Consider the following 22,079-nt stretch of genomic DNA (forward strand, 5'->3'; position numbering starts at 1 on the left):
ATAATAAATAATTTTAAAGTTAGCTATTATTTACACATGGTAGTGGTTAGGGAAAAGAGACGATTCTATTTTCTTTTCCTCCAGGGGTCAGTTTAATAAGCTCATTAAAGGATGTTTTTTGCCCTGCTTTTCCTAAAACTCTCCCTTCATTTTTTCCTCCTATTATAAAAATCTGGCTTGCACCTGCCCCCCGCCCCCGGCCAAGTATCTGAGGACTACACACCGAATGCAAAGACCACTGACACAAGGAGCCTCTGTTACTTTCACTTTTATCTCCCAATACGTTTACCTTTATTCTAAAAACTATCATCAGGCAAATTCTCACACAGAAACATATATGACTAGCAAACACCAATCATCAACAGAATGGACCCACTGTCTCGCATCCTGTGGAGACAACACCACTAACATACCAGGAGTTTTTATACCACAAGGAAAGTTCTCAAGTTATTAACATCAGATCAAAATTTCCTTACCAACGAGAAGGAATTCAAAACAATTTCCAGGTTTTTAAAAACCTGATGTTTTATTTCATTTCCTGAACAGAACCTGTATTACTTAGGGTTAAGAAAATTATCATTTCTTAACCCCAAAGAACACAAGGAGATTCTTAGAAGTGCCAGATGAACAAGGGATAGGAAGACATCTTTTTAAACTCAAACTTGGAGGGAAAAAAAAAAAATCTACATTAAAAAAAAAAAAAAAAAGACTTGCTGTGAAGCACAAATAAATGAAAGGTATACAAAAACAAACAAACAACTAAATAAATAACTCAAACTTGGGGGAAAATCATGGTGAGCACGGGAGCAGCTGAGCCCTGGAAAGACTTGGAAATGCCTGGTTTTACCTTTCACTTGTGAAGCGGCCCCAGATCTCATGTTGGGCAGTGTCTGGACTTTCACGGACCCCTCGGAAGCCTGCGTGGCCCCAGGCCCATCGGGCAGGGCTGGCTTCACCAGAAGCTCCGGCCTCGAGGGAAGCCGGGGCATCGTCGACGACTGGATATAGGGACCGACCGCAGCCACTCGACTCGGCCCCGACGCCCCCGGCTGGGGCAGGTGTCCATCAGACGAAACCTTGGGAGAAAGCACAGAGCCTTTAGTATTGCAAGTCAGGCTGGATCTGACTCAGAAAAGCCCGTGACGTGTTCATAATTTTGTCAAAAATCGGCACTTTCAGGATGTAGCCATCAAACCCACGAGAGATGTCCCCAAACAAAAACACCCCATGGTGGACTCTCACCCACTTTATTACAAGAATTAGAAACAAGAGCAGAGCTACGTAGGTGATAGTATTAAAAGTATAAGAACAGTGGACTCTCTTTCAAGAAGTCACAGGTCCCGTCCCTTTCCGGAGGACGCACCGAGCAATGATTCTGAAGATACCGCTGCAAGTACTGACCTCACTGCGATGGTCATCGTCCCCTCCTCCCGACCCCTGCCAACCGCGCACTTACTGGAAGGTTCTCTTTCTGCTGCAGGGCCGCCTTCTTCTTCCACAGCCGGTCCCTGAGCTCATTAACACGCTTGTCCATGACCGCCACTTCTGAATTGCGCTTATTCAAGCACTCCCTCTGTTGTTGCAGCTTGGCATTCTGCTCCTGGTTCAGTTTGTTTCTTAACTGAACAAAATTAAGGGAATTAAAAGGTAGCCAAGGAGTAGGAAGAAAAATTTCTCAAACAGATCATCACATGGGTTCGCTATTATACAAGTTCTAAAAATGTAAGGTCCCTCCACACTTCTCGTCTCATGGTTTAAAATTAAGTGTTGGACCACCAGCTGTGGTCATAAGGAACACCTCCGATTTCCTGTTTGAGGTACTATAAAGTTTATTCTGGATTCTGCGGGGTTTAGGACTTCCTCCCCCTCCCCGCTTTAAGGAAGAGGCCGAAATCCAGGACTTCCTGCCCCTTATGTGGACGATGCTGTCGTCCTAGAGAGGATGTGCCACTGAACGTCACAGGCCGCCACAGTTTACCTGCAGCTCCTTGTACAGCCGATCAAGCTCAGCCACCGCGGACTGGTTGTCATGGTGACCATCAATCCTGCCGTTCTTGAGCATCTCTAGCTGTCTTGTAAGTTCCTCTACTTTTGACACAGCCAGAACGAGCTCCCTCTGCTTTTGCTGGAACAAACTATTCATCTGTTCAATTTCCTCCACTAAAGTAAGAACGAGAAAAGCAACACTAGTGGAAAAGAAAAATGAGAATGGACTGCTTTCCGGGCAACCAGGATGTACCATAACCTTTCTCATAAAAAGTAGAGAAAATTTTCAGAAATGTCCTAGAATCAACCTATTCCTTTATAAGCACTTCTAAATCAAACAGACATCTCTAAATCAAATCACTCAAATTTTAATTAAAATGGTATTGTTACAGATGGAGCCATTATATGCATAAAAATCCTTACCTTCATCAAATTTTCAGTCAAAAAATAGAGAGAAGAAAGAGGACTTCAATGCAGGGGGCCTGGGTTCGATCCTCAGTCAGGGAACTAGATCCCACATGCATGCCGCAACTAAGAGTTCGCATGCCACAACTAAGGAGCCCTGGAGTCGCAACTAAGGAGCCCGCCTGCTGCAACTAAGACCTGGTGCAACCAAATAAATAAATAAATAAAGGGTTTGGAAACTACTATTACTACTACGTTTTCCAAAGGGAACTTGGAAACCTTGTCTAAAACATTCAACAGCTGAATTCAATTCAGGGGGAACCAGCAGCATCAAAACTGCAGTGAATTATACTTTTCCCAAAAAATCCTTTTAAGTTGATCTACAATACAGAGTCTCATCTTACTCTTCTTACTTACTGCAAATTTATATAAACTTCCTACACCAACGTGTTTTCTTATACCAATGCGTTTTCTTACACCCAAACAGTTTAACACTGTAGCATTTAGCACTGAGGTAAACCAAATGGGAGCAACTCACCAAGTTTCCCGTTGCTCAGCCTCTTCTGTTCCACGTGGCCTTTAAGCGCTCTCACTTTTTTCAGCTTAGCTTCTTGATTCTCAGCTATTTCTCTGAGCCTCTTAAGCTTTTCCTGTTCAGCAGCTTGTTGCTGTTGACGCTGATCTTGCTGTTTCAAAAACTTTAAGCGCTGTTCCTGAAGATATAAGCCATCATCAGACATGTCATTTTAAACAGCAGACCACTAACCCACAACTAATCTAACCACACCCCGAGGTGCCCAGGCTGAGGTACACCGGTGGCATTGCTCTGGTCTCACCATCTGTCCTACACGCTGCTGTGAGAACCACCAGGGGAGTTTGTGAAAAACAGACTCTCCCGGGCCCAAGCCTAGAGTCTACCTCTTAGGGGGTAAGATCCAGGAATCAGTATTTTTATCCAAGTGGTCCTTGTGCAGCAAGCAAGCAATGATCCTTGAACTAGTTTTCATGAGCTGCAGCTATAATTTTAAGAAGGAGCTCATGTAGAGGGGGAGGCAGTAAAAGAAAGCTGTTAAATGATACACTTCGAAGTCCAATTTGGATTCAAACCCAAGCTCTGCCACTTATTAGCTATGAGACTTTGGGCAAATGACATAATCTCACCAAATCCACAAGTCTGTGTCTTCACCTATAAAATGAGATGATCACTAGTTCTCCTAGGGCTACGGTGAGGATTAAATGCAATGTGAAATGTAAATCTCTGTGAACAGTATCGTACATAGTTAGTACACACTCAATACACTTAGAAAAGAGCTAAGGAACTACTTAGTGCCTTTAGAAAACTGCAATAATGCAACTTACAATTTTATTTCTATTATATTAAAATTTTTAACTGAGTAATACAGCCACACAATCTATAATCAAGGGTAAACTTCACAGATTAATATGGCTAAAACATACAAATAACACAGAAATAGTTTCAAAATAAGACCCTGAGGGTAGAAAGTTATTCTGTTAACAATCAACCTTTTTCTTTGAATTCGTGCCCTTGCAGCTTAAGGAACGCTGCGTCAGCATCACATGGGACCTTGTTAGAAATGCAAAATGTCAGACCCCAACCCACACCTACTGAATCAAAATATGTATTTTTAACAAGATCCCTAGGTGATTTGTATTCGTATTAAAATTTGAGAAGCAATGATACACATGATTTTGAACAAGCTGGTGTCTGGCATCAAAAGTAGAAAGGATGCATCGGAACCCTAGGAAGTAGTACAGGGAAGGCCACCGTGCATGTTGAGAAGCACCTTAAAGAATCCCTGGCCATCACTTCAAAGCCCTGCTGGGGACCTTGCTACTCAAACCCTCAAGTTGTTCACCCCAAGTGAACTTACAGTCCCTCAAAGACTGGTCGGCGGGCAGAGACTGGGTATTTAGACCAGGGGCTGGCAGACCTGCAGGCGAAATCCAGCTTGCTATCCATGTTGTAAGTAAAGTCTTCTCGGCACACTGCCACACCCATTCGCCTATGGCTGCTTTCCTGCTACAGCTGCAGAGCTGAGACAGCACAGCCTGCAAAGCCTGAAATATCTCAGCCCTTTACAGGCAAAGTCTGACAACATCTGTTTTAGACTAGAAGCCCACGGCTGGCAGGAGCAGCGGCAGGGAGACTGGTTTTGATAGAAATGGAGAGGCTTCCCATGTTTTCTTTGTCCAAGGACAGGAGGAGAATTAGGTGGTGGGTGAAGAACGTCCCCAGATAAAGGCAAGCAGCCTGTTACCAGTGCCAAGCAGCAGCTGGGGACAGGTTCGCATGAGCAGCAAGCTCCTCTTGCTGTAGTAACGATTCAGGACAAGGTTAGCCCAGAGTAGTGCCTACAAGCAAAGCTGAAAGGTTCTTTCCGCTGTTCCTGTTTTACTGATACTCAACATAGCATGGTTAACTCTGATCAGATGGTGGTCAGGAAGATCTGGAACAACTGGATGATTCAAGGTTTCTACAAAATGCTGCAGTGAAGAGAAGAAAGCAGGTACCTTTCGGCTTGATGGTATCAACACCTATCTGTGAGGTAACTGGTTTACTAGTGACGATGGAACGTAAACGGCTTTACACACACATTAACAGGAGTGGCCTGTTAGTTCTTCGAAAACACGATATTACCTTAGTGGCCAGCATTTGTTGCTGGGCCTCAATCTGTTGTTGCTGGCGAGATGCCATTTCCTGAAGTTCAGCAAGTGTCAGGTCCATCCTAGGACTATTAACCTACCAAAAAAAAAATGCAAACAATCCAACTTAGTACAAAATGATCACAGAGATTCCTCCCTCAAAGGCCTATTTATAAGCGTCACCTGAACCAATCATGACAAAATTATTTACCCATTTTTCTTCCATAATATTAAAGAAACCATTAACTTTTATATTAATACCCCCCATTCACTTATTAACATATAAAACATACTAACATACGGACCAACACTCTTCTAAGTTGTAAATTTAAATTAACTAGTTTCAATAGTCAGTGACACAGGTGGAACAATTTGGAATTACCTCGTTCTATAGTTAATTTAAATTAGGAAGGCAGTGTTTGACCATATTAAACATGATACTGGGACACTGGCAGCAAACCTAGAATACAGTCATCAAAACACCCTTTAAAACTATGACACTAGAATTTCAAAAATTCAAGATACACTGGGTCATCAGGGACAAAGCAAGATGTCCACTCCCTAAACATCCATTGGACATGGTCTTAAGAGGTTTAACCAGTGCCATAGAACAAAAAAGTAGAAATAAACCGTATCCAGATCGAAAAGGAAAAAGTTTCTGTTCTGTCTTTCCACGAAGACAACACAATCGGGCTTCCCTGGTGGCGCAGTGGTTGCGAGTCCGCCTGCCGATGCAGGGGACGCGGGTTCGCGCCCCGGTCCGGGAAGATCCCACGTGCCGCGGAGCGGCTGGGCCTGTGAGCCATGGCCGCTGAGCCTGCGCGTCCGGAGCCTGTGCTCCGCAAGGGGAGAGGCCGCAACAGTGAGAGGCCCGCATACCCCAAAAAAAGAAAAAAAAAAAAAAAAAAAAAAAGACAACTCAATCATCTATGAAGAAAATCCTATGGAATCTACAAAAAAGCTACCAGAATAATTTATTTAGCAAGAATGCAGGATAAAACATCAAAATGCCAAAATCAATTATATTTCTATATATTAGCAACAACCAGAAACTGGAAAAAAAAATTTTTTAATACCATTAACAAAAGCATAAAAAACATGAAGCACTTAGGAATAAATTTAACAGAAGATGTGCCAGATCTGCACACTGAAAACTTCAAAACATGGCTGAGAGAGAGAAGACTTAAATAAATGGCGAGGTGGTGCTCATGAACCGAAAAGCTCAGTATTGTCAAGATAGCAATTCTTCCCAAACTGATCTACAGAGTCAACAGAATCCCAACCAAAATCCCAGCAAGCATTCTTTGTATAAATTGACAACCAAATTCTAAAATTCCATATGGAAGTGCAAAGGACACACAATAGCCAAAACTTTGAAAAGAATGAAGTTGAAAACATACACTACCTGACTTCAAGACTTACCATGTTTCAGTAACCAATACAGTGTGTTACTGACATCATGATAGATAAACAGATCAATTGTACAGGATAGAGAGTACAAAAATAGACCCACACATACATGGGGTAATTGATTTTAGAAAAAAAGGCAACTGAGTGGAGAAAGTTTAGTGTTTTCAACAAATACTGCTTGTACAATTGCTATCCATATACGAAAAACAAAATGAACTTTAACTCTCACGCCATATGCAAATGTTACCGCAAAATGGATCATAAACTTAGATGTAATATCTAAAACTACAAAACTTCTAAACTGATCAATTATACTGTATTAAAATTAAGAACAAGTCACAGACTGGGGAAAATATTTGCGAATCATCGATCTAATAAAAAACTTGGATCCAGAATATATAAAGAAGCCTTAAACTCAGTAATAAGAAAGTAAACAACCCCATAAAGAAAAAATTAAGCAAAAGAGGTGAACAAATACTTCACCAAAGACAATACACAAATGGCAAATAAGCACATGATAGATGCCCAACATCATTAGCCATCAGAGAAATACAAATTAAAACCACAATGTAATACCACTACACACCTATAAGACAGCCAAAATGAAAAGGACTGACCATACCAAATGTTGGCAAGGATGTGGAAAAACTAGAACTCTCTGGTGGGGAATGTAAAATAAAACAATCACTTCGGAAAACACTCTGGCAGCTTTTTAAAAGTTAACATACAACACACCATTGTAAAGCAATTATACTCCAATAAAGATGTTAAAAAAAAAAAAAGTTAACATACATCTACCAAATGACCCAACCATTCCACTCCTAAGTATTCACTCAAGAGAAATAAAAGTATATGCCCATACAAAGATGTGTACCCAAATATGCATTGTAGCTTGATATGGAGTAAATGGAAACAACCCAAATGTCCATCAACAGATGAATGGATAAGGAGTGGTGTAACCAGACAATGAAGTATCTCTCAGCAATAAAAAGGAATCAACTATTGATACACACAGCAAAATGGATGAATCTCAAAATAATTATCCTGAGTAAATTCAGACAAAAAGAGTACATACTGGATGGCTCCATTTATCCTAGATTCTAGAAAATATAACTAATTTGTAGTGACAGAAAGGAGACTTGCTAGCAGTTCCCTGAGGATGGGGAGGGAGGCAAGAAGGAAAGGATTACAGAAGGACATAAGGAAACTTTTGGGGGGGGGGGGGGATGATGGATATGTTCGTTATCTTGATTATGGTAATGGCTTCACAGGTATACACATATGTCAAAACTTATCAAATTGTATACCTGAAATATGTGCAGTTTATTATATGAAAATTATACTTCTATCGAGATGTTTTTTAAAAACCCAGTGATGGGACTTCCCTGGTAGTCCAGTGGTTAAGAGTCTGCGTTTCCAGTGCAGGGGGGGCATGGGTTCGATCCTTGGTCGGGGAACTACGATCCCGCATGCTGCGTGGCCGAAAAAATAAATAAAAAATAAAAAACCCAGTGATGGGGAAAGATACATTGTGTCAAGATGCACTGAAATCCTGTTAATGGTTGACACCATTTTTGTTATCGTCATATCAACCTTTCTTCACTGTAAGATAAATATGAGGTCAGAGAAGAGAAACAGGAAGAATTTGGGGGGGAAAAACAAAGAATTTGGGGAAAGGCAGAGTAGAAACAAATGTAGGTTGGAGAGAGGTAATTTAGCTAATCCTTAACAGTATTAAAAATTCTAAGCTCTGAAAAGAAAATGCCCACAAGGAATCCCAAGGATACCTGCTAAAATTCATACGCAGTAGCAAGAGCATTAATATATCATTAATCGCTAAAAACAATGACGGCAACAAATAACATCACCAAAAAAACAGACACTTCCTCAAACCTGCTCAGCATTTGTTTTGTTCTGAATTTATGGTATATTCAGCATTTGAAGTCTTTCAACGTGGAGATTAAAATTAATCGTTTTGAAGAGATAAATTTAAAATAAGCCTTTTAAAAAGGGCCATCCTTAATAACCCACTGAAAAAAAAAGTAACAGTGAATGAGATTTAAAGGTTAAAAAAGCAGTATCACTGTGGTCCATACAAGGCATGGGTAACAATGATCACTTACGCCATTCTCCTTTCTTCGATGTTCACCCGGAACTTTCACACCATTTCTTTTTAAACTTGGATCCTGAGACCTTGGTCCGCTCACTAAACACAAAATTCAGAAAGCAGGCATTAACACTAGAGTTGACAGATATTTTAAGTCCCAGTTCATTTCTCAGTTCTGTTGTAATGCTCTCTGATATTTTAAGTTGAAAATATACTTAAAATGCTTTCTAGTAGCAATGAGGTTAAGGTCTCGTAATTCAGCCTGTTCTGGAAAACCTTACTTGGAACGGTGAATAAACAGTCAGCACTAGAAAATGTCACATGCTAACTATTCCCATGCGTCAAGATACCACAGAAGGCAAAGTTAAGAAAATATATGTACTTCTGATTACGGGTCATTCACACCGTTTGCTTAAGTGGCTCCTCCCACTTCTCTATTTAGCTACTCAGCAGTGAAACTGGGAATAGTTTCATTGAAAGAAATAAAAGTGAAAATTAAATCAACCCATCCTTGTACTCGTTAAAGAGTTTGTACCTTACACGGGGAGGAAGCAACTGGAAACAGAACAAGTGGCATTTCGAACATTTGGTCATTTTGCGGTAATTCCGAAGTATTATCAAGTACTTCCCCATTTATTTAAGTAAAAAAATTTCCATTTTCTTAGCTTGGGAAAGTACTAATTGGAAAACACTGTGCATTCTGCTTTTTTGGCTAAAAAGAATTTTTCAAGCCCAAATATATGGATCTCTCAGTACCACTTAAAGCATCATGAAGGAAAATAGTCTTAAACTGATAAATTATAAGAAACAATATCAAAGAGAATTTCTTAGATATGTGAAATTAAGCTTAGACCTGTACTTCCCAGAAGTTAGAGAATTTATTAAATTATCTCCCAAGAGGTTTTAGATTAAAATTTCTTTTGACTCAAATCTCTATTGTACCTGCCTGGAAGCTTCGCACAAATTTCCAGTAAATATGTCTACCCTCAGGGCCACGTACCACGCTTACATCTAACTCCAATGAGTTAGCTTTACTTTTAAATACTGTTCAATTCTCTGACAAAACAGCTCAGGTAACCTGTGACAATATTTCTGTAGAAGACAAAAAAAATCTATCATTTAGGAATAACTGCTTTCTTTGCTGCCTCAAAGAACTAGCACTCCGCCAGTTTCTCCTTGGCATGTTCAGTTACATAATCAGAGTAAAAAGCAAGAGCTTTAAAATTAACATCATATACATTCTGGGTCACAGGTCCTAGTTAAACTGGAAAAAGAATACAGTAGCAGTCTCCTAATCTGTAATCTAGAAGTCTACACCACAAAGGCTGACACAGAACAGCAATCCTGTTTTATCCCAGTTTAGACACTATGTGGCACTGGTGTTTTGCGACAATGTGAAAACAGCGTCTTTATCTTCAGATTGTATTTCTCACGTTACAGACACACTGAAACTGCGTACTGCACTGTTGAGAGGCTGTTTAATAATTTACCCGGTACGATAGAGAAAGATATTTGAACTAGTAGATGAATGGGGAAAATGCATCTAATTTACTAAAAGAAGATGTATGCAGTAATGTAAATAAAGAACAAAATAAAAATAAGACGCAGATGCCAAGTTAAAACCACAAAAAAGAAGGCTGCTTTAGGGAAGAAAAAAAAAATGCATGCTTATTTTAAATAAAATTACAGACACCAGAGACACTGAAAGACCCGTGAGCCAGCCTGGCTGAGGTGACTCAGGTTCCACTCCTGCCTCTAGGGACGTGGCCTCTGACAAGTCATTTAACCCCTGAGTATCAGCCTTTCTCCTCTGTAGAGCAAGAGGCCAGACTAAGTCAATTCTGGGGTCCCCCACGGTCTGAATGTCTAACTGCTGGGTACCATGTGGACATGTGTACTAAAGGAATAAAACTGAGATTCTGTGATATCTAATAATTAACCTCTGTTACCGACATTCTTACTCCCAAGAATTATATATACTGCAGTCACAAACCTTCCGTTTTAAAAGTTCCAACATTTTTAGAAACACCTAGTAATCCTGCTCCGACCCGTGGTTTCCCACTGAGAACAAAGCTTTCCCACAGATCTCAGACCTGAAACTGCCTTTTCTCCCATGTCCTATGAGACCTCCAGGGTCACAGGGATGGCTGTGTCTCGCTGTCTAGGGCTGCTTTCAGCCCACTATTTCTCCACCTTCACGTATTACCTTCTACCCTCTCCTCGCTGTCATCTATAAACTCTGGTCACAACCCTCAGTCACTGCAGATGAGACCACCTGACCCCCCTGTTCTCCCCACTCCAAGTCCTGCCTTCATGCTGGATGACCTCACCATCCAAAAGCTCACCTCTCGGATCCGTGGCCTCCTACCTCCTCTCTAATTCAGGATCAGTTCATGGCCCGGTGCAGGACCACGTCACCTAGAAGTGCTCCACCCCTGAAATCTTAAATTCAGACTTTCTACTTTTTGACCATAATTTCCTCTCACTGCACCTGTGCATGAATCTGAGCTGCGCCGTTTCTTAGCACTGATCTGCTCTTGCCCTGCAGCCCCTCTGCCTTCACTTCGTCCCCACCCAGCTTAGACGTCATCTCACCAACACCCTCTTCTTCCCTGTCCCACTGACTCCACTGAACTGGTCTGGCCAAACCCCAACCTTGGGTCAATCCAGCCATCTCCTCTTACGGCCTTCTGGGCTGCAGAGCATCACTAGGGAAAAATCACCCATGGTCTCCCGGTCTCTAGTCTCAACTGGCCTCCAGGGGACCCTGGTCCCCTAGCAGCACCCTCTCCTGTACCCACCATGGCTCCAACCATCATTTCACATGGCTGTGCCTCCTGTCTCAGAGAAAACAGATGTTCTCAGATGAGAAGCCCCTCCCACTGCTCCCAGAGGGAGCACACATTTACCTGCCTCTGCAAGGTTTCCCTTCCACCCAGTTAAAATGGAAGAGAGAATAAAGACGCAGACTTAGAGAACGGACTTGAGGACACGGCGGGGGAGCAGGGGAAGGGGAAGCTGGGACGAAGTGAGAGAGTGGCATGGACATATATACACGACCAAACGTAGGGTGGATAGCTAGTGGGAAGCAGCCGCATAGCACAGGGAGATCAGCTCGGTGCTTTGTGTCCACCTAGAGGGGTGGGAGGGAGACGCAAGAGGGAGGAGATATGGGGATATATGTATATGTATAGCTGATTCACTTGGCTATAAAGCAGAAACTAACACACCATAGCAGAGCAATCATACTCCAATAAAGATGTTAAAAATAAATTTTAAAAATAAAAATAAATAAATAATGGAAGAAAGACCCTTCCCCCCCCACCTCCCACTGGCTGACTTGCCCATCGAGCATTCCCTCCTTGTATTTCAACCCGCTGCTCTACTGACTCTTTCCTTCCTGCCCACATTAAAAACTGTCCTCAAGGGCTTCCCTGGTGGCGCAGTGGTTGCGCGTCCTCCTGCCGATGCAGGGGAACCGGGTTCGCGCCTCGGTCTGGGAGGATCCCACATGCCGCGGAGCGGCTGGGCCCGTGGGCCATGGCCGCTGAGCCTGCGCCTCCGGAGCCTGTGCTCCGCAACGGGAGAGGCTGCGGCAGAGGGAGGCCCGCATACCACAAAAAAAAAAAAAAAAAAAAACTGTCCTCAAACTTTCCCCATCTTCCAAGAAAACAGAACAAACAGAACGACACGCCTTTCTCCCCACCCCCCTAGTCAGGGCTTAGAAGAGCCATCTATCCTCACTGTTCCCACTTCCTTACCTCTCACGTACCCCCCAAATTACCTGGCTCCTGATCACGTGCTACACCCGAGCATGAAATAAAACTTCAGATCTTTGTTATGATTGATAGGATGCTACCTACCAACGTCCCTGCCAGGGGGCCGTTCATGGCGAAGGAAGAACCGAACTTCACTCCTCTGACTTCCAAACCGTTGCAGGACATCAAACATTCGCTCATTATCGGCAACTGGACGTTCTAAAAGAAACGAATAAATGAGGTACAAATCATGTTATCTGCAGGTAAAAAGAAAGACGAACATATCATTTACTGTCTATCCTTCATGCAAATTATGCATTATGAATGCAGAAGTTACTTAGCATCTTACGTCTTTTTTTTTTTTTAAAGAACCCTTAGAAAATGAAGCATCACCAACTTTCCACCCATATAATCAGGGTCAAACGTGGGTGGAGTACTGGGGGGAGGACTGGATCCGGGCCGCTAGCAGGAGCTCAGGAGCCTAGTTCAGTGGCCCCTCACTAGCCATAGGCAGGTTGGGAAGCTCTGCGGGTTCCACAGCTCCTGTCATCTATTCCATAGGACAGTCTCCGAGGTCCCTTCTCACTCTAATGGTTCTATGATTCTCTAAGTATACAAATGAAACATTAAAAAACAGCTTTCTAAATAGTGTAGTCTTACTGTCTATTGGGCTTTTTTTTTAATTACAATTTTATAAACTATGTTAAAAAAAAATCAGACACATGCATTTCCAAACAAAAGCCTCTTTACTGCCCTGAAAATATGCTTCTTTGGCCCTTCTTCCAGTAAGACTGCCAGCTGTCAGAACTTTTCTAGACACAAAAAGAAGGGCATAGCTAAATACCCTAATAAATGGGAACTTTAGGAGAAACCAGATATCTTAAGCTCCCCTCAAAAAATCTTCCAATCTTAAGGGATCTGTATATAAAAACCAAATACACTGTCTGAGGATGCAACTGTTTAAAACCAAAGAACTTCGGTAACATCAATATAATTTTTAATATAAGAAAGTTGAAACAGCCTAAGAAAACTCAATGCACTTGTCAGTAATCAAAGACACTATCTGAGTACCTTAAATAAACAACACAGGCAGGGAATGGAGCAGCCAAGGGTTCAGCAGCCAATTCTGTGAACTAACCCCTGAACTTAATCTGCTTGGTTGCAACGAAGTACAGCTCTGGTTCTTGACATACTGAGTTGACACAGATACCCCTCTCCTCTAAACCGGGGAAATTCTAACTAAGACCTCCCCCCTCCCAAAAGGAAACATCCATAGCTGAGTAGACACCCTCCCAAAAGAAACTCTCAGCAGACCCTCCACCTCCTCACAAAAAAACTAAAACCAAACACACACACACTTTATTTCAAAAGAAGTGAAATCCCCAGGTTCCATAAGCAAAGAGGGAATTCAAAGGAAGTGAAGTAACTTCCAGTCCACGCTGGGTTGGACTGTCTTACAAGGTCTAGGAGCTAAGGTCCTGATGGCCTATGACGACAAAAAATCAGGCTTAGGCCAGCAAACGCTGAAATACACTTCAAAGGGTCTCAAAGCCGCCTATTCACCCCATGCTCTGACCACACCAATCCCCTTGTCCTGGCATCCGTGCCTATGTGACTTTGAACAAGCCACTCCTAGCACTGATAACTGTCCCCAGCACCCTCTTCTCCTTCTGCAGATGGAGCACATCCATCTATTCCTGCAGTCATCGCACTGTATGATAAATGTCTGCTGATTCCTGCTTTTACTTGAAGGCAGGACACTTTCATCTCTCTATTCCTCACAATCAAGCACAGTTCCTAGCACATTATAGTAATCCAAGAAATGTTCTCTTAGCAAACAAATGGGTGGGGAGTAAGGAAATGGAGATGGCAAATAAAAGCTACATATTTTGAAAGACTGCCAGTTAAAGGAAATGGGAAAATTGAGAAACTAACAAAGTGGAAGCAACAAATTCACTATTTTTATTTTTTTATTTTTTTAATTTTATTTATTCATTTATTTATTTTTGGCTGCACTGGGTCTTTGTTGCTGCATGCAGGCTTTCTCTAGTTGCGGCGAGCGGGGGCTACTCTTCACCGCGGTGCACGGGCTTCTCACCGCAGTGACTTCTCTTGTTGCGGAGCACAGGCTCTAGGCACACAGGCTTCAGTAGTTGTGGCACACAGGCTCAGTAGTTGTGGCTCATGGACTCTAGAGCGCCAGCTCAGTAGTTGCGGTGCACGGACTTAGCTGCTCCATGGCATGTGGGATCTTCCCGGACCAGGGATCAAACCCATGTCCCCTGCACTGGCAGGCGGATTCTTAACCACTGTGCCACCAGGGAAGTCCAAATGTACTATTTTTTAAATGGGGCACCTTGAACAACTTACAGCAAAAAAGGAGGAGTTGAAAACATAACAGCTATTACTTGCTGAGAGCTAACATTAAATGTTATGCTAACAGGGGCTATGCTAACCCCCCTTCAAATGTCAGCTCCTGAGACCCTCACACAATCCTATGCAATAGATTCAGTTATTATCCCAATTCTGCAGGGAAAACACTTGAGGACTACCAAGATTAAGTACCTTGTCTGAAGTTATAAAGCTAGTAAATGAAAGAGACAAGATTTTGATACCTAAGACCTTGATCTTAATCACACCATACAAACAACGCTCAAATGAATTATGAATTCACTGTAAGCAATCAAAAGCCCCAAAGAATTATTCATGGAACATTTCAAGGTAATTCTAAAACACATCTGAAAAAGAAAATACACAAGAGTACTACAGGATAACAATGAAATAAGCACTTGCCTTACAATACCAAACCTTTTATAAAACTATAGTAATTAAAACTATTTGGTCCTATCATAAAACTAGAAGAAAACAATAAAAGTAACTGACTAAAGCTTATAGAAACATAACTTCCTATGAGATATAACAATTCAAAGTGACATTTCAGATCAGTAAGGAAAAAAACAGCTGTTCAATAAGACACTTAAAAAAAATTCGCGGGGGACTGCCCTGGTGGTGCAGTGGGTAAGACTTCGCACTCCCAACGCAGGGGGCCCGGGTTCAATCCCTGATCAGAGAACTATATCCCACATGCATACCGCAACTAAGAATTCACATGGCACAACTAAGGAGCTGGCGAGCCACAACTAAGGAGCCCACGTGCTGCAACGAAGGAGCCCGCCTGCCGCAACTAAGACCGGTGCAACCAAATAAATAAATAAATAAATAAATAATTTTTAAAAAATTCACGGGATTTCCCTGGTGGTGCAGTGCTTAAGAATCCGCCTGCCAATGCAAGGGACACGGGTTCGAGCCCTGGTCCGGGAAGATCTCACAAGCCACGGAGCAACTGTGCGCCATAGTTGTGTCCCAGTTGTGACACTGTGTGCCACAACTAAGCCTGCGCTCTAGAGCCTGCGAGCCACAACTACTGAGCCCGTGTGCCACAACTACTGAAGCCCACGTGCCTAGAGCCCATGCTCCACAAGAGAAGCCACCGCAATGAGAGCCCTGGTGGTGCAGTGGGTAAGACTTCGCACTCCCAACGCAGGGGGCCCGGGTTCAATCCCTGATCAGAGAACTATATCCCACATGCATACCGCAACTAAGAATTCACATGGCACAACTAAGGAGCTGGCGAGCCACAACTAAGGAGCCCACGTGCTGCAACGAAGGAGCCCGCCTGCCGCAACTAAGACCGGTGCAACCAAATAAATAAATAAATAAATAAATAATTTTTAAAAAATTCACGGGATTTCCCTGGTGGTGCAGTGCTTAAGAATCCGCCTGCCAATGCAAGGGACACGGGTTCGAGCCCTGGTCCGGGAAGATCTCACAAGCCACGGAGCAACTGTGCGCCATAGTTGTGTCCCAGTTGTGACACTGTGTGCCACAACTAAGCCTGCGCTCTAGAGCCTGCGAGCCACAACTACTGAGCCCGTGTGCCACAACTACTGAAGCCCACGTGCCTAGAGCCCATGCTCCACAAGAGAAGCCACCGCAATGAGAAGTCTGCGCACCACAATGAAGAGTAGCCCCCGCTCACCACAACTAGAGAAAGCCTGAGCACAGCAATGAAGACCCAATGCAGCCATAAATAAATAAATTTATTAAAATAAATAAAAGAATTCCATCAATAATCAAAAACAAGGAGACCATGCCAGGCTCCCAGCAAAAAAAAAAAAAAGTTTCAACTCAGAGAGTGAGCCTTGGCAAAGAGAAAGAACACCTCTTACTCTAAGAAAATCAGCCAGAAGGGTAGGCTCACACGCAGAGAAACCTGAGGTAAGTCCAGAGGAAGGAAGCTGAGGAAGCTCACAATGCGTGGTGTCAATCACCTTGGGAAAGGAATGTGCAGAATGCAAGGAGGCCACCAGAGCAACTAGAAGCTCATTTATTCATTCAGTAAATGTTTATTGAGCACTCCCTCTGAGCTGGGGTGCAGCAATGAACAAGACGAGCAGGTCTCTGCGCTTAGGGAGTTTATATCCTTGTGCGTGTGTGTGTGAGGCTACGGGGATTAAAGAGGCAATAAACTAATAAACACCCACAAAAAAACAGACACATCTCACGCAGAGGATCAAATCAGGATGGAACTGTATAACAGAGAACCTCATGCCTGCTTTAGTAGGAAGCTCGGGGGAAGCATCTCTGAGGAGGCAACGTTTTAGCCGCAATCCAAATGACCAGAAGGAACCAGCAATGACAAAATCTGGAGGGAGAGCAATAGAGGCAGAGGGGACAGCTGGTGCCACTGGCTCTGAGGCAGGAAAGAGCGTTGTTTATCCAGGAATATAAAAAAGCTGCAGGAGGCAGGCAAGGAGGAAAATGGTACCAGATGATCTCAAAGACGTCACAATCTCAGATCAAGACTTTGGATTTTATTTAAGTAGAAGAGAAAGCCATCAAAGAGTTTAAACAGGAAAGTCGAACTATCAGATTTTTATTTAAAAAGGATCACTTGGGTTTCTTTATGGGAATGGTCTAATCTAGCTCCTATGTGAAGTAAGCAATTCGGGGAGAGTGTAGAAGACCTTCCTGAACACGCAGCCGTAGGGAAGTGAACGGAAGATGAGTAAAGAGGACTGGCCTGGGAAGCAGCGGACGCTCAGCTGGAGTCACATACCGTGAACGGTGTGAATGCAACGAACACAGTGGGAAACTTGTACTGGGACACTGCACCCCCAGGGGAGAAAAGGAAACAGTGGGAGCTCACCCAGGCTGAACAGAAACAAAGCAGAAATCATGAAAAATTATTCCCGCATCTACAAACTCCTAAGGGGCCAAAAAGAAACCAGGCTGTCCCATTTCAGGGCTCCAAAGAACTAAGTAAGGGGGTTGATGTCAAGGCTTAAAATAATGCCTATGTCTCAGGCCACCACAGTAACTCAACACCAAAGAGCTTTCCCGAAAAACCTACAAAACCTCAGAGAGGGCAAAATAATCAGGACGCCTCAAATTCCTAATTAAGTGCAGCTTAAGCATACAAGAAACACTTGTCAGCGCTATACATTTTACCATAACACCCCAGAAGCTTCCACCCTGTCTATCAGCTGCCTATCTTTTGACCTTTTATACTGTAGTGTCTACGGTGTCTTGTAGAAAAAGAAAACAGCAAAAAGACTTTGTAGGTCGCAACAGAACTGGACTGAGAACACTATCTCTGATGGACACGCTATTCTACAGTTTCTCCACGGATAAACGCGTGCGGCACACGGTGCCTCGTCTAAAACCGATGATAGTGAAAGATGGCACGACCGAAGCACGCATACCGGAGCCGCACCACACTTCAGCCAGGTGGCAATCGCTCTCGCCAGGTTCTTTGCAAAGATCCACCACATCTCTGCAGATGGTTTCCGGAGTAACTGGGACTTCTGTGAAGTGCTGCTCATTGTTGCTGAGGTACACGGTAAGAAACATCTGGAAACAAAAGGAGAAACACAACAGTTATCAGTACTGTCTACACTGGTGCTGGTCACTTTTTACTCCTTTCCCCAGATGGTCTCAGTCGAAGTGCAAATGCACAACAGGACCGTCTGGCTGTTCCCTGGCCTGAGGAAGGGAGGTACCCGGAGCTTGGCCGATGGACACCGGCCCCCCTCTCCTGGCAGCGCCTGCAGAGCCCTTGGGGATCCCCGGAGCACAGTCAAATCAGTGCACACAAAAGGTCGTATTAAATTTTCCTCTGGGAATTCCCTGGCAGTCAAGTGGTTGAGAGTACGTGCTTCCATTGCAGGGGACGTGGGTTCAATGCCTGGTCAGGGATCCCACATGCCCTGTGGTACGGCCAAAAAAAAAAAAATCTTCCTCTGACATTTTATTCATGTTATTTGTTTACCAAATACTTATGTAGTTCTTAGTATGATGTGCCAGACCCATAGTACAAATAGATCTTCTTATCAATCCTGTGAAGATGATCAGGGGATGATGATCCCACACACACACAAACACACACACACACACACACACACACACACATTTATGCAAAGCCTCTTTTGGGAAGGATACACAAGAACAAAACATGTGCTGCTTCTAAGAGTGGGGATGTCTTTTTTTATAAAAAAGAAAAGATGCAGTATCTACTTTAACTGGGAGAAAGACTGCTATTGAGTTTTATTTATTTATTTACATAAATTTATTTTGGGGTCTTCGTTGCTGTGCACGGGCTTTCGCTAGTTGCAGTGAGCAGGGGCTACTCTTCGTTGTGGTGCACGGGCTTCTCATTGTCGTGGCTTCTCTTGTTGCGGAGCATGGGCTCTAGGTGCACGGGCTTCCGTAGTTGCGGCACATGGGCTCAGTAGTTGTGCCTTGCGGGCTCTAGAGCTCAGGCTCAGTAGTTGTGGCACACGGGCTTAGTCGCTCCGCGGCATGTGGGATCTTCCCGGGCCGGGGCTCAAACCCGTGTGCCCTGCATTGGCAGGCAGATTCTTAACCAGTGCGCCACCAGGGAAGCCCGATACGGCATCTTAAAGACACTGCTACTAAAGAATTCAAGTTTTAAAAAAATAAATAAAAATGCATGACAGGGCTTCCCTGGTGGCGCAGTGGTTGAGAATCTGCCTGCCGATGCAGGGGACACGGGTTCGAGTCCCGGTCCGGGAGGATCTCACATGCCAAAAAAAAAAAAAATGCATGACAATTAAAAAAAGGAATACAAGTTTTCATACCTATTAAATAACCAAAAATAACCCAAACAAAAAAAAACGTTAACTCCCAGTACTGAAGAAACTGAGTGAGTCAACAAACAAATTGATGGTGGCAGGGCAAGTCAGCACACCCCACGCTCATTCACTCAGAAGGGCCTATGCCGGGAAGATCAGCGTGCAGCAGCATAAAACAAAACAATACACAAACAGAAAAACCAGACAACTTGACAGCCTCATCCCACTGCGAGAATTTATCCTGTGAAAATAATTCTAATCAAAGAGAATACAGAGCCTATGAAACATGAACTTGATGGGCCATTATACTTTCTGTAAAAATAATTAATGATACTATGCCAAACACTGGGGGAAATAGGGGTTTTAAGGCTCTAACAAAGCAGAATGAATAGGCTCTGCAGTGTGATCACACTGACACAAGGACATCATACGACAGCTGGAACACCTGCCAACAGTCAGCCACACAGCTTCCCACCCAGCTTAAACCTCTCTGCCCATTACCCCAGAAGTGAGACAGATGCCTTAGGCTCTTCTTTTTGTGGGGGGGAAGGGGGGAAGGAGGGGGAAGGCAGTGCCTCATGGAAACTATGATGGAAACTGGCTAAAACAGCAGACTGGGTGCCTCAAGGATCCGGTCCAAGTAAGGGGAGAAGACGACATGCGCAAGAGAAGACGGCCCTCTGGGTCAGCAGGCTCAGACCCCGGGGGCTTCCCACCTCCTCCCTGCACTAAAACCATGATTTCTTAAGGTAAGCCAAGTCTCCACTTCCTGCAACCAAAACTCTTTAACTCACATAAACATATGTAGCATAGAAAGTAACCTCCAAAACTAGAAAACATGAGAAGGGTACCCACTAGAGCTAGAGGGTAACCCGGAAAAAAAAGTTTAAGTGGATAATGTTGAAACAGTAAAATATATAAAAACAAAACTAGAATTTGCCAGGATGAGCTCAGAAGTTTTCACGCTGTTATCAGGTTCTTCACATTCTGATAAACTGTGCTACATAAAGATAGATACATAGTTCTAGGCCTCAACTTAGTAAACACTTTCAAACTGTTACACAAAATGACACAGGTTTCCACCCTGCTGCTGCTCTGGATACATATACAGTGCATTTAACGAGAGAGATAAATAATTTACACTTTAGTATTAAACAGTACTCCTCCTCAATATTCCTTACCCACACCAATGCTTTCTTTGAAGTTCAACACTTCAAACATAGTAACTATTTTCTTTGTAAATGTGAGACCTAGAGGCATTTATTAAACTACAGAAATATTTAATATACAGTATATATACGAAACATACTCTATCAACAAATAAAAGGCTATTACATAAGACAACAGCACCTTATTCAAACAATCCTCCCACTAAGGACAAAAAAAAAAAATCCGGATGGAGGTGTTTAAATTTAAGAGCATTAAAAGCTAATGAGGGGCTTCCCTGGTGGCGCAGTGGTTGGGGGTCCGCCTGCCGATGCGGGGGACGCGGGTTCGTGCCCCGGTCCCCGCACCGGGAGAGGGCACAGCAGGGAGAAGCCCGTGTACCGCAAAAAAAAAAAAAAAAAAAAAAAAAAAACGCTAATGAGGGGGGACTTCCCTGGTGGCGCAGTGGTTAAGAATCCGCCTGCCAATGCAGGGGACACGGGTGCGAGCCCTGGTCCAGGAAGATCCCACATGCCACAGAGAAACTAAGCCCGTGTGCCACAACTGTTGAGCCTACGCTCTAGAGCCCGCGAGCCACAACTACTGAGCCCACGTTCCACAACTACTGAAGCCCGTGTGCCTAGAGCCCGTGCTCCGCAACAAGAGAAGCCACCGCAATGAGAAGCCCGCACACCGCAATGAAGAGTAGCCCCCACTTGCAGCAACCAAAGAAAAGCCCATGCGCAGCAATGAAGACCCAATGCAGCCAAAAATAAATAAATTAAATAAATTTAAAAAAAAAAAAAAAAGCTTATGGAGAGGCTTTAACTGGGTTCAGTCTCCAGGCTGCGTCCTTGGGCAGCTTCGAGCTCGGGGGAAGGCAGGCGGAGCGCACATTCCAAGGACAGGAAAGCAGGTGCATGGCCTCCAAGCCGGGGTCCAGCTTGCAGGTCAAACCTGTGGTCACGCCTTCTTGATGACCTTCCTCGACAAATGTTCTTCCCTGTGTGCCAGCACGGCCTGCCCCCTCATCCCCCCGGGTCTTTATACTCCAACACTGCCTTCCCAGAGAGGCCTTGCCTGGCCATCCTGCCTAAAATCCCACCACCGTGCTCACACGTGCACACACGTGTGCGCACACACACGCTTCTCCGCTGTCTCTCCTTGGCACAGTGACCATCATACCATATATTATATTAATTTCACTTGCTTTTAATATCTGTCTTCCCTGCTAGAACATAAGCTCCACGAAGTCCAGGGTTTTTTCTGTTCCATACAATATCCTCGGCCCCTTGATCTGTGCCTGGTCTGTGACAAGCACACAATAAGTATGTGTTTATGAATGAATACGTCCAGTAGCTGTTACTGCACTTGACAGATTCACCTGATTTATTTTCAGAGTAAGCGTTCCCTCGGGTATTGACAGACGGTAGAGCAGATAGTATACAG

The 22,079-nt window shown here is 43.6% G+C and overlaps 1 protein-coding gene across 2 annotated transcripts in view; it reads right to left on the reverse strand.

Moving 5' to 3' along the window:
• The window catches only part of TP53BP2 (tumor protein p53 binding protein 2), a 63,855-nt gene that overhangs the window by 20,124 nt on the left and 21,652 nt on the right, over positions 1-22,079 (reverse strand). For both annotated transcript variants that reach the window (XM_007109727.4, XM_055084045.1), the window contains exons 2-9: positions 18,096-18,243; positions 12,436-12,549; positions 8,589-8,671; positions 5,051-5,152; positions 2,930-3,104; positions 1,979-2,160; positions 1,457-1,621; positions 848-1,076 (exon numbers count right to left, since the gene is read on the reverse strand). In XM_007109727.4, the coding sequence (XP_007109789.1) occupies positions 848-1,076; positions 1,457-1,621; positions 1,979-2,160; positions 2,930-3,104; positions 5,051-5,152; positions 8,589-8,671; positions 12,436-12,549; positions 18,096-18,243 (1,198 nt within the window). The remainder of the gene's footprint in view (positions 1-847; positions 1,077-1,456; positions 1,622-1,978; positions 2,161-2,929; positions 3,105-5,050; positions 5,153-8,588; positions 8,672-12,435; positions 12,550-18,095; positions 18,244-22,079) is intronic.

Source organism: Physeter macrocephalus, chromosome 4 (genome assembly GCF_002837175.3).
Source record: "Physeter macrocephalus isolate SW-GA chromosome 4, ASM283717v5, whole genome shotgun sequence".
Classification (NCBI taxonomy): Eukaryota; Metazoa; Chordata; class Mammalia; order Artiodactyla; family Physeteridae; genus Physeter; species Physeter macrocephalus.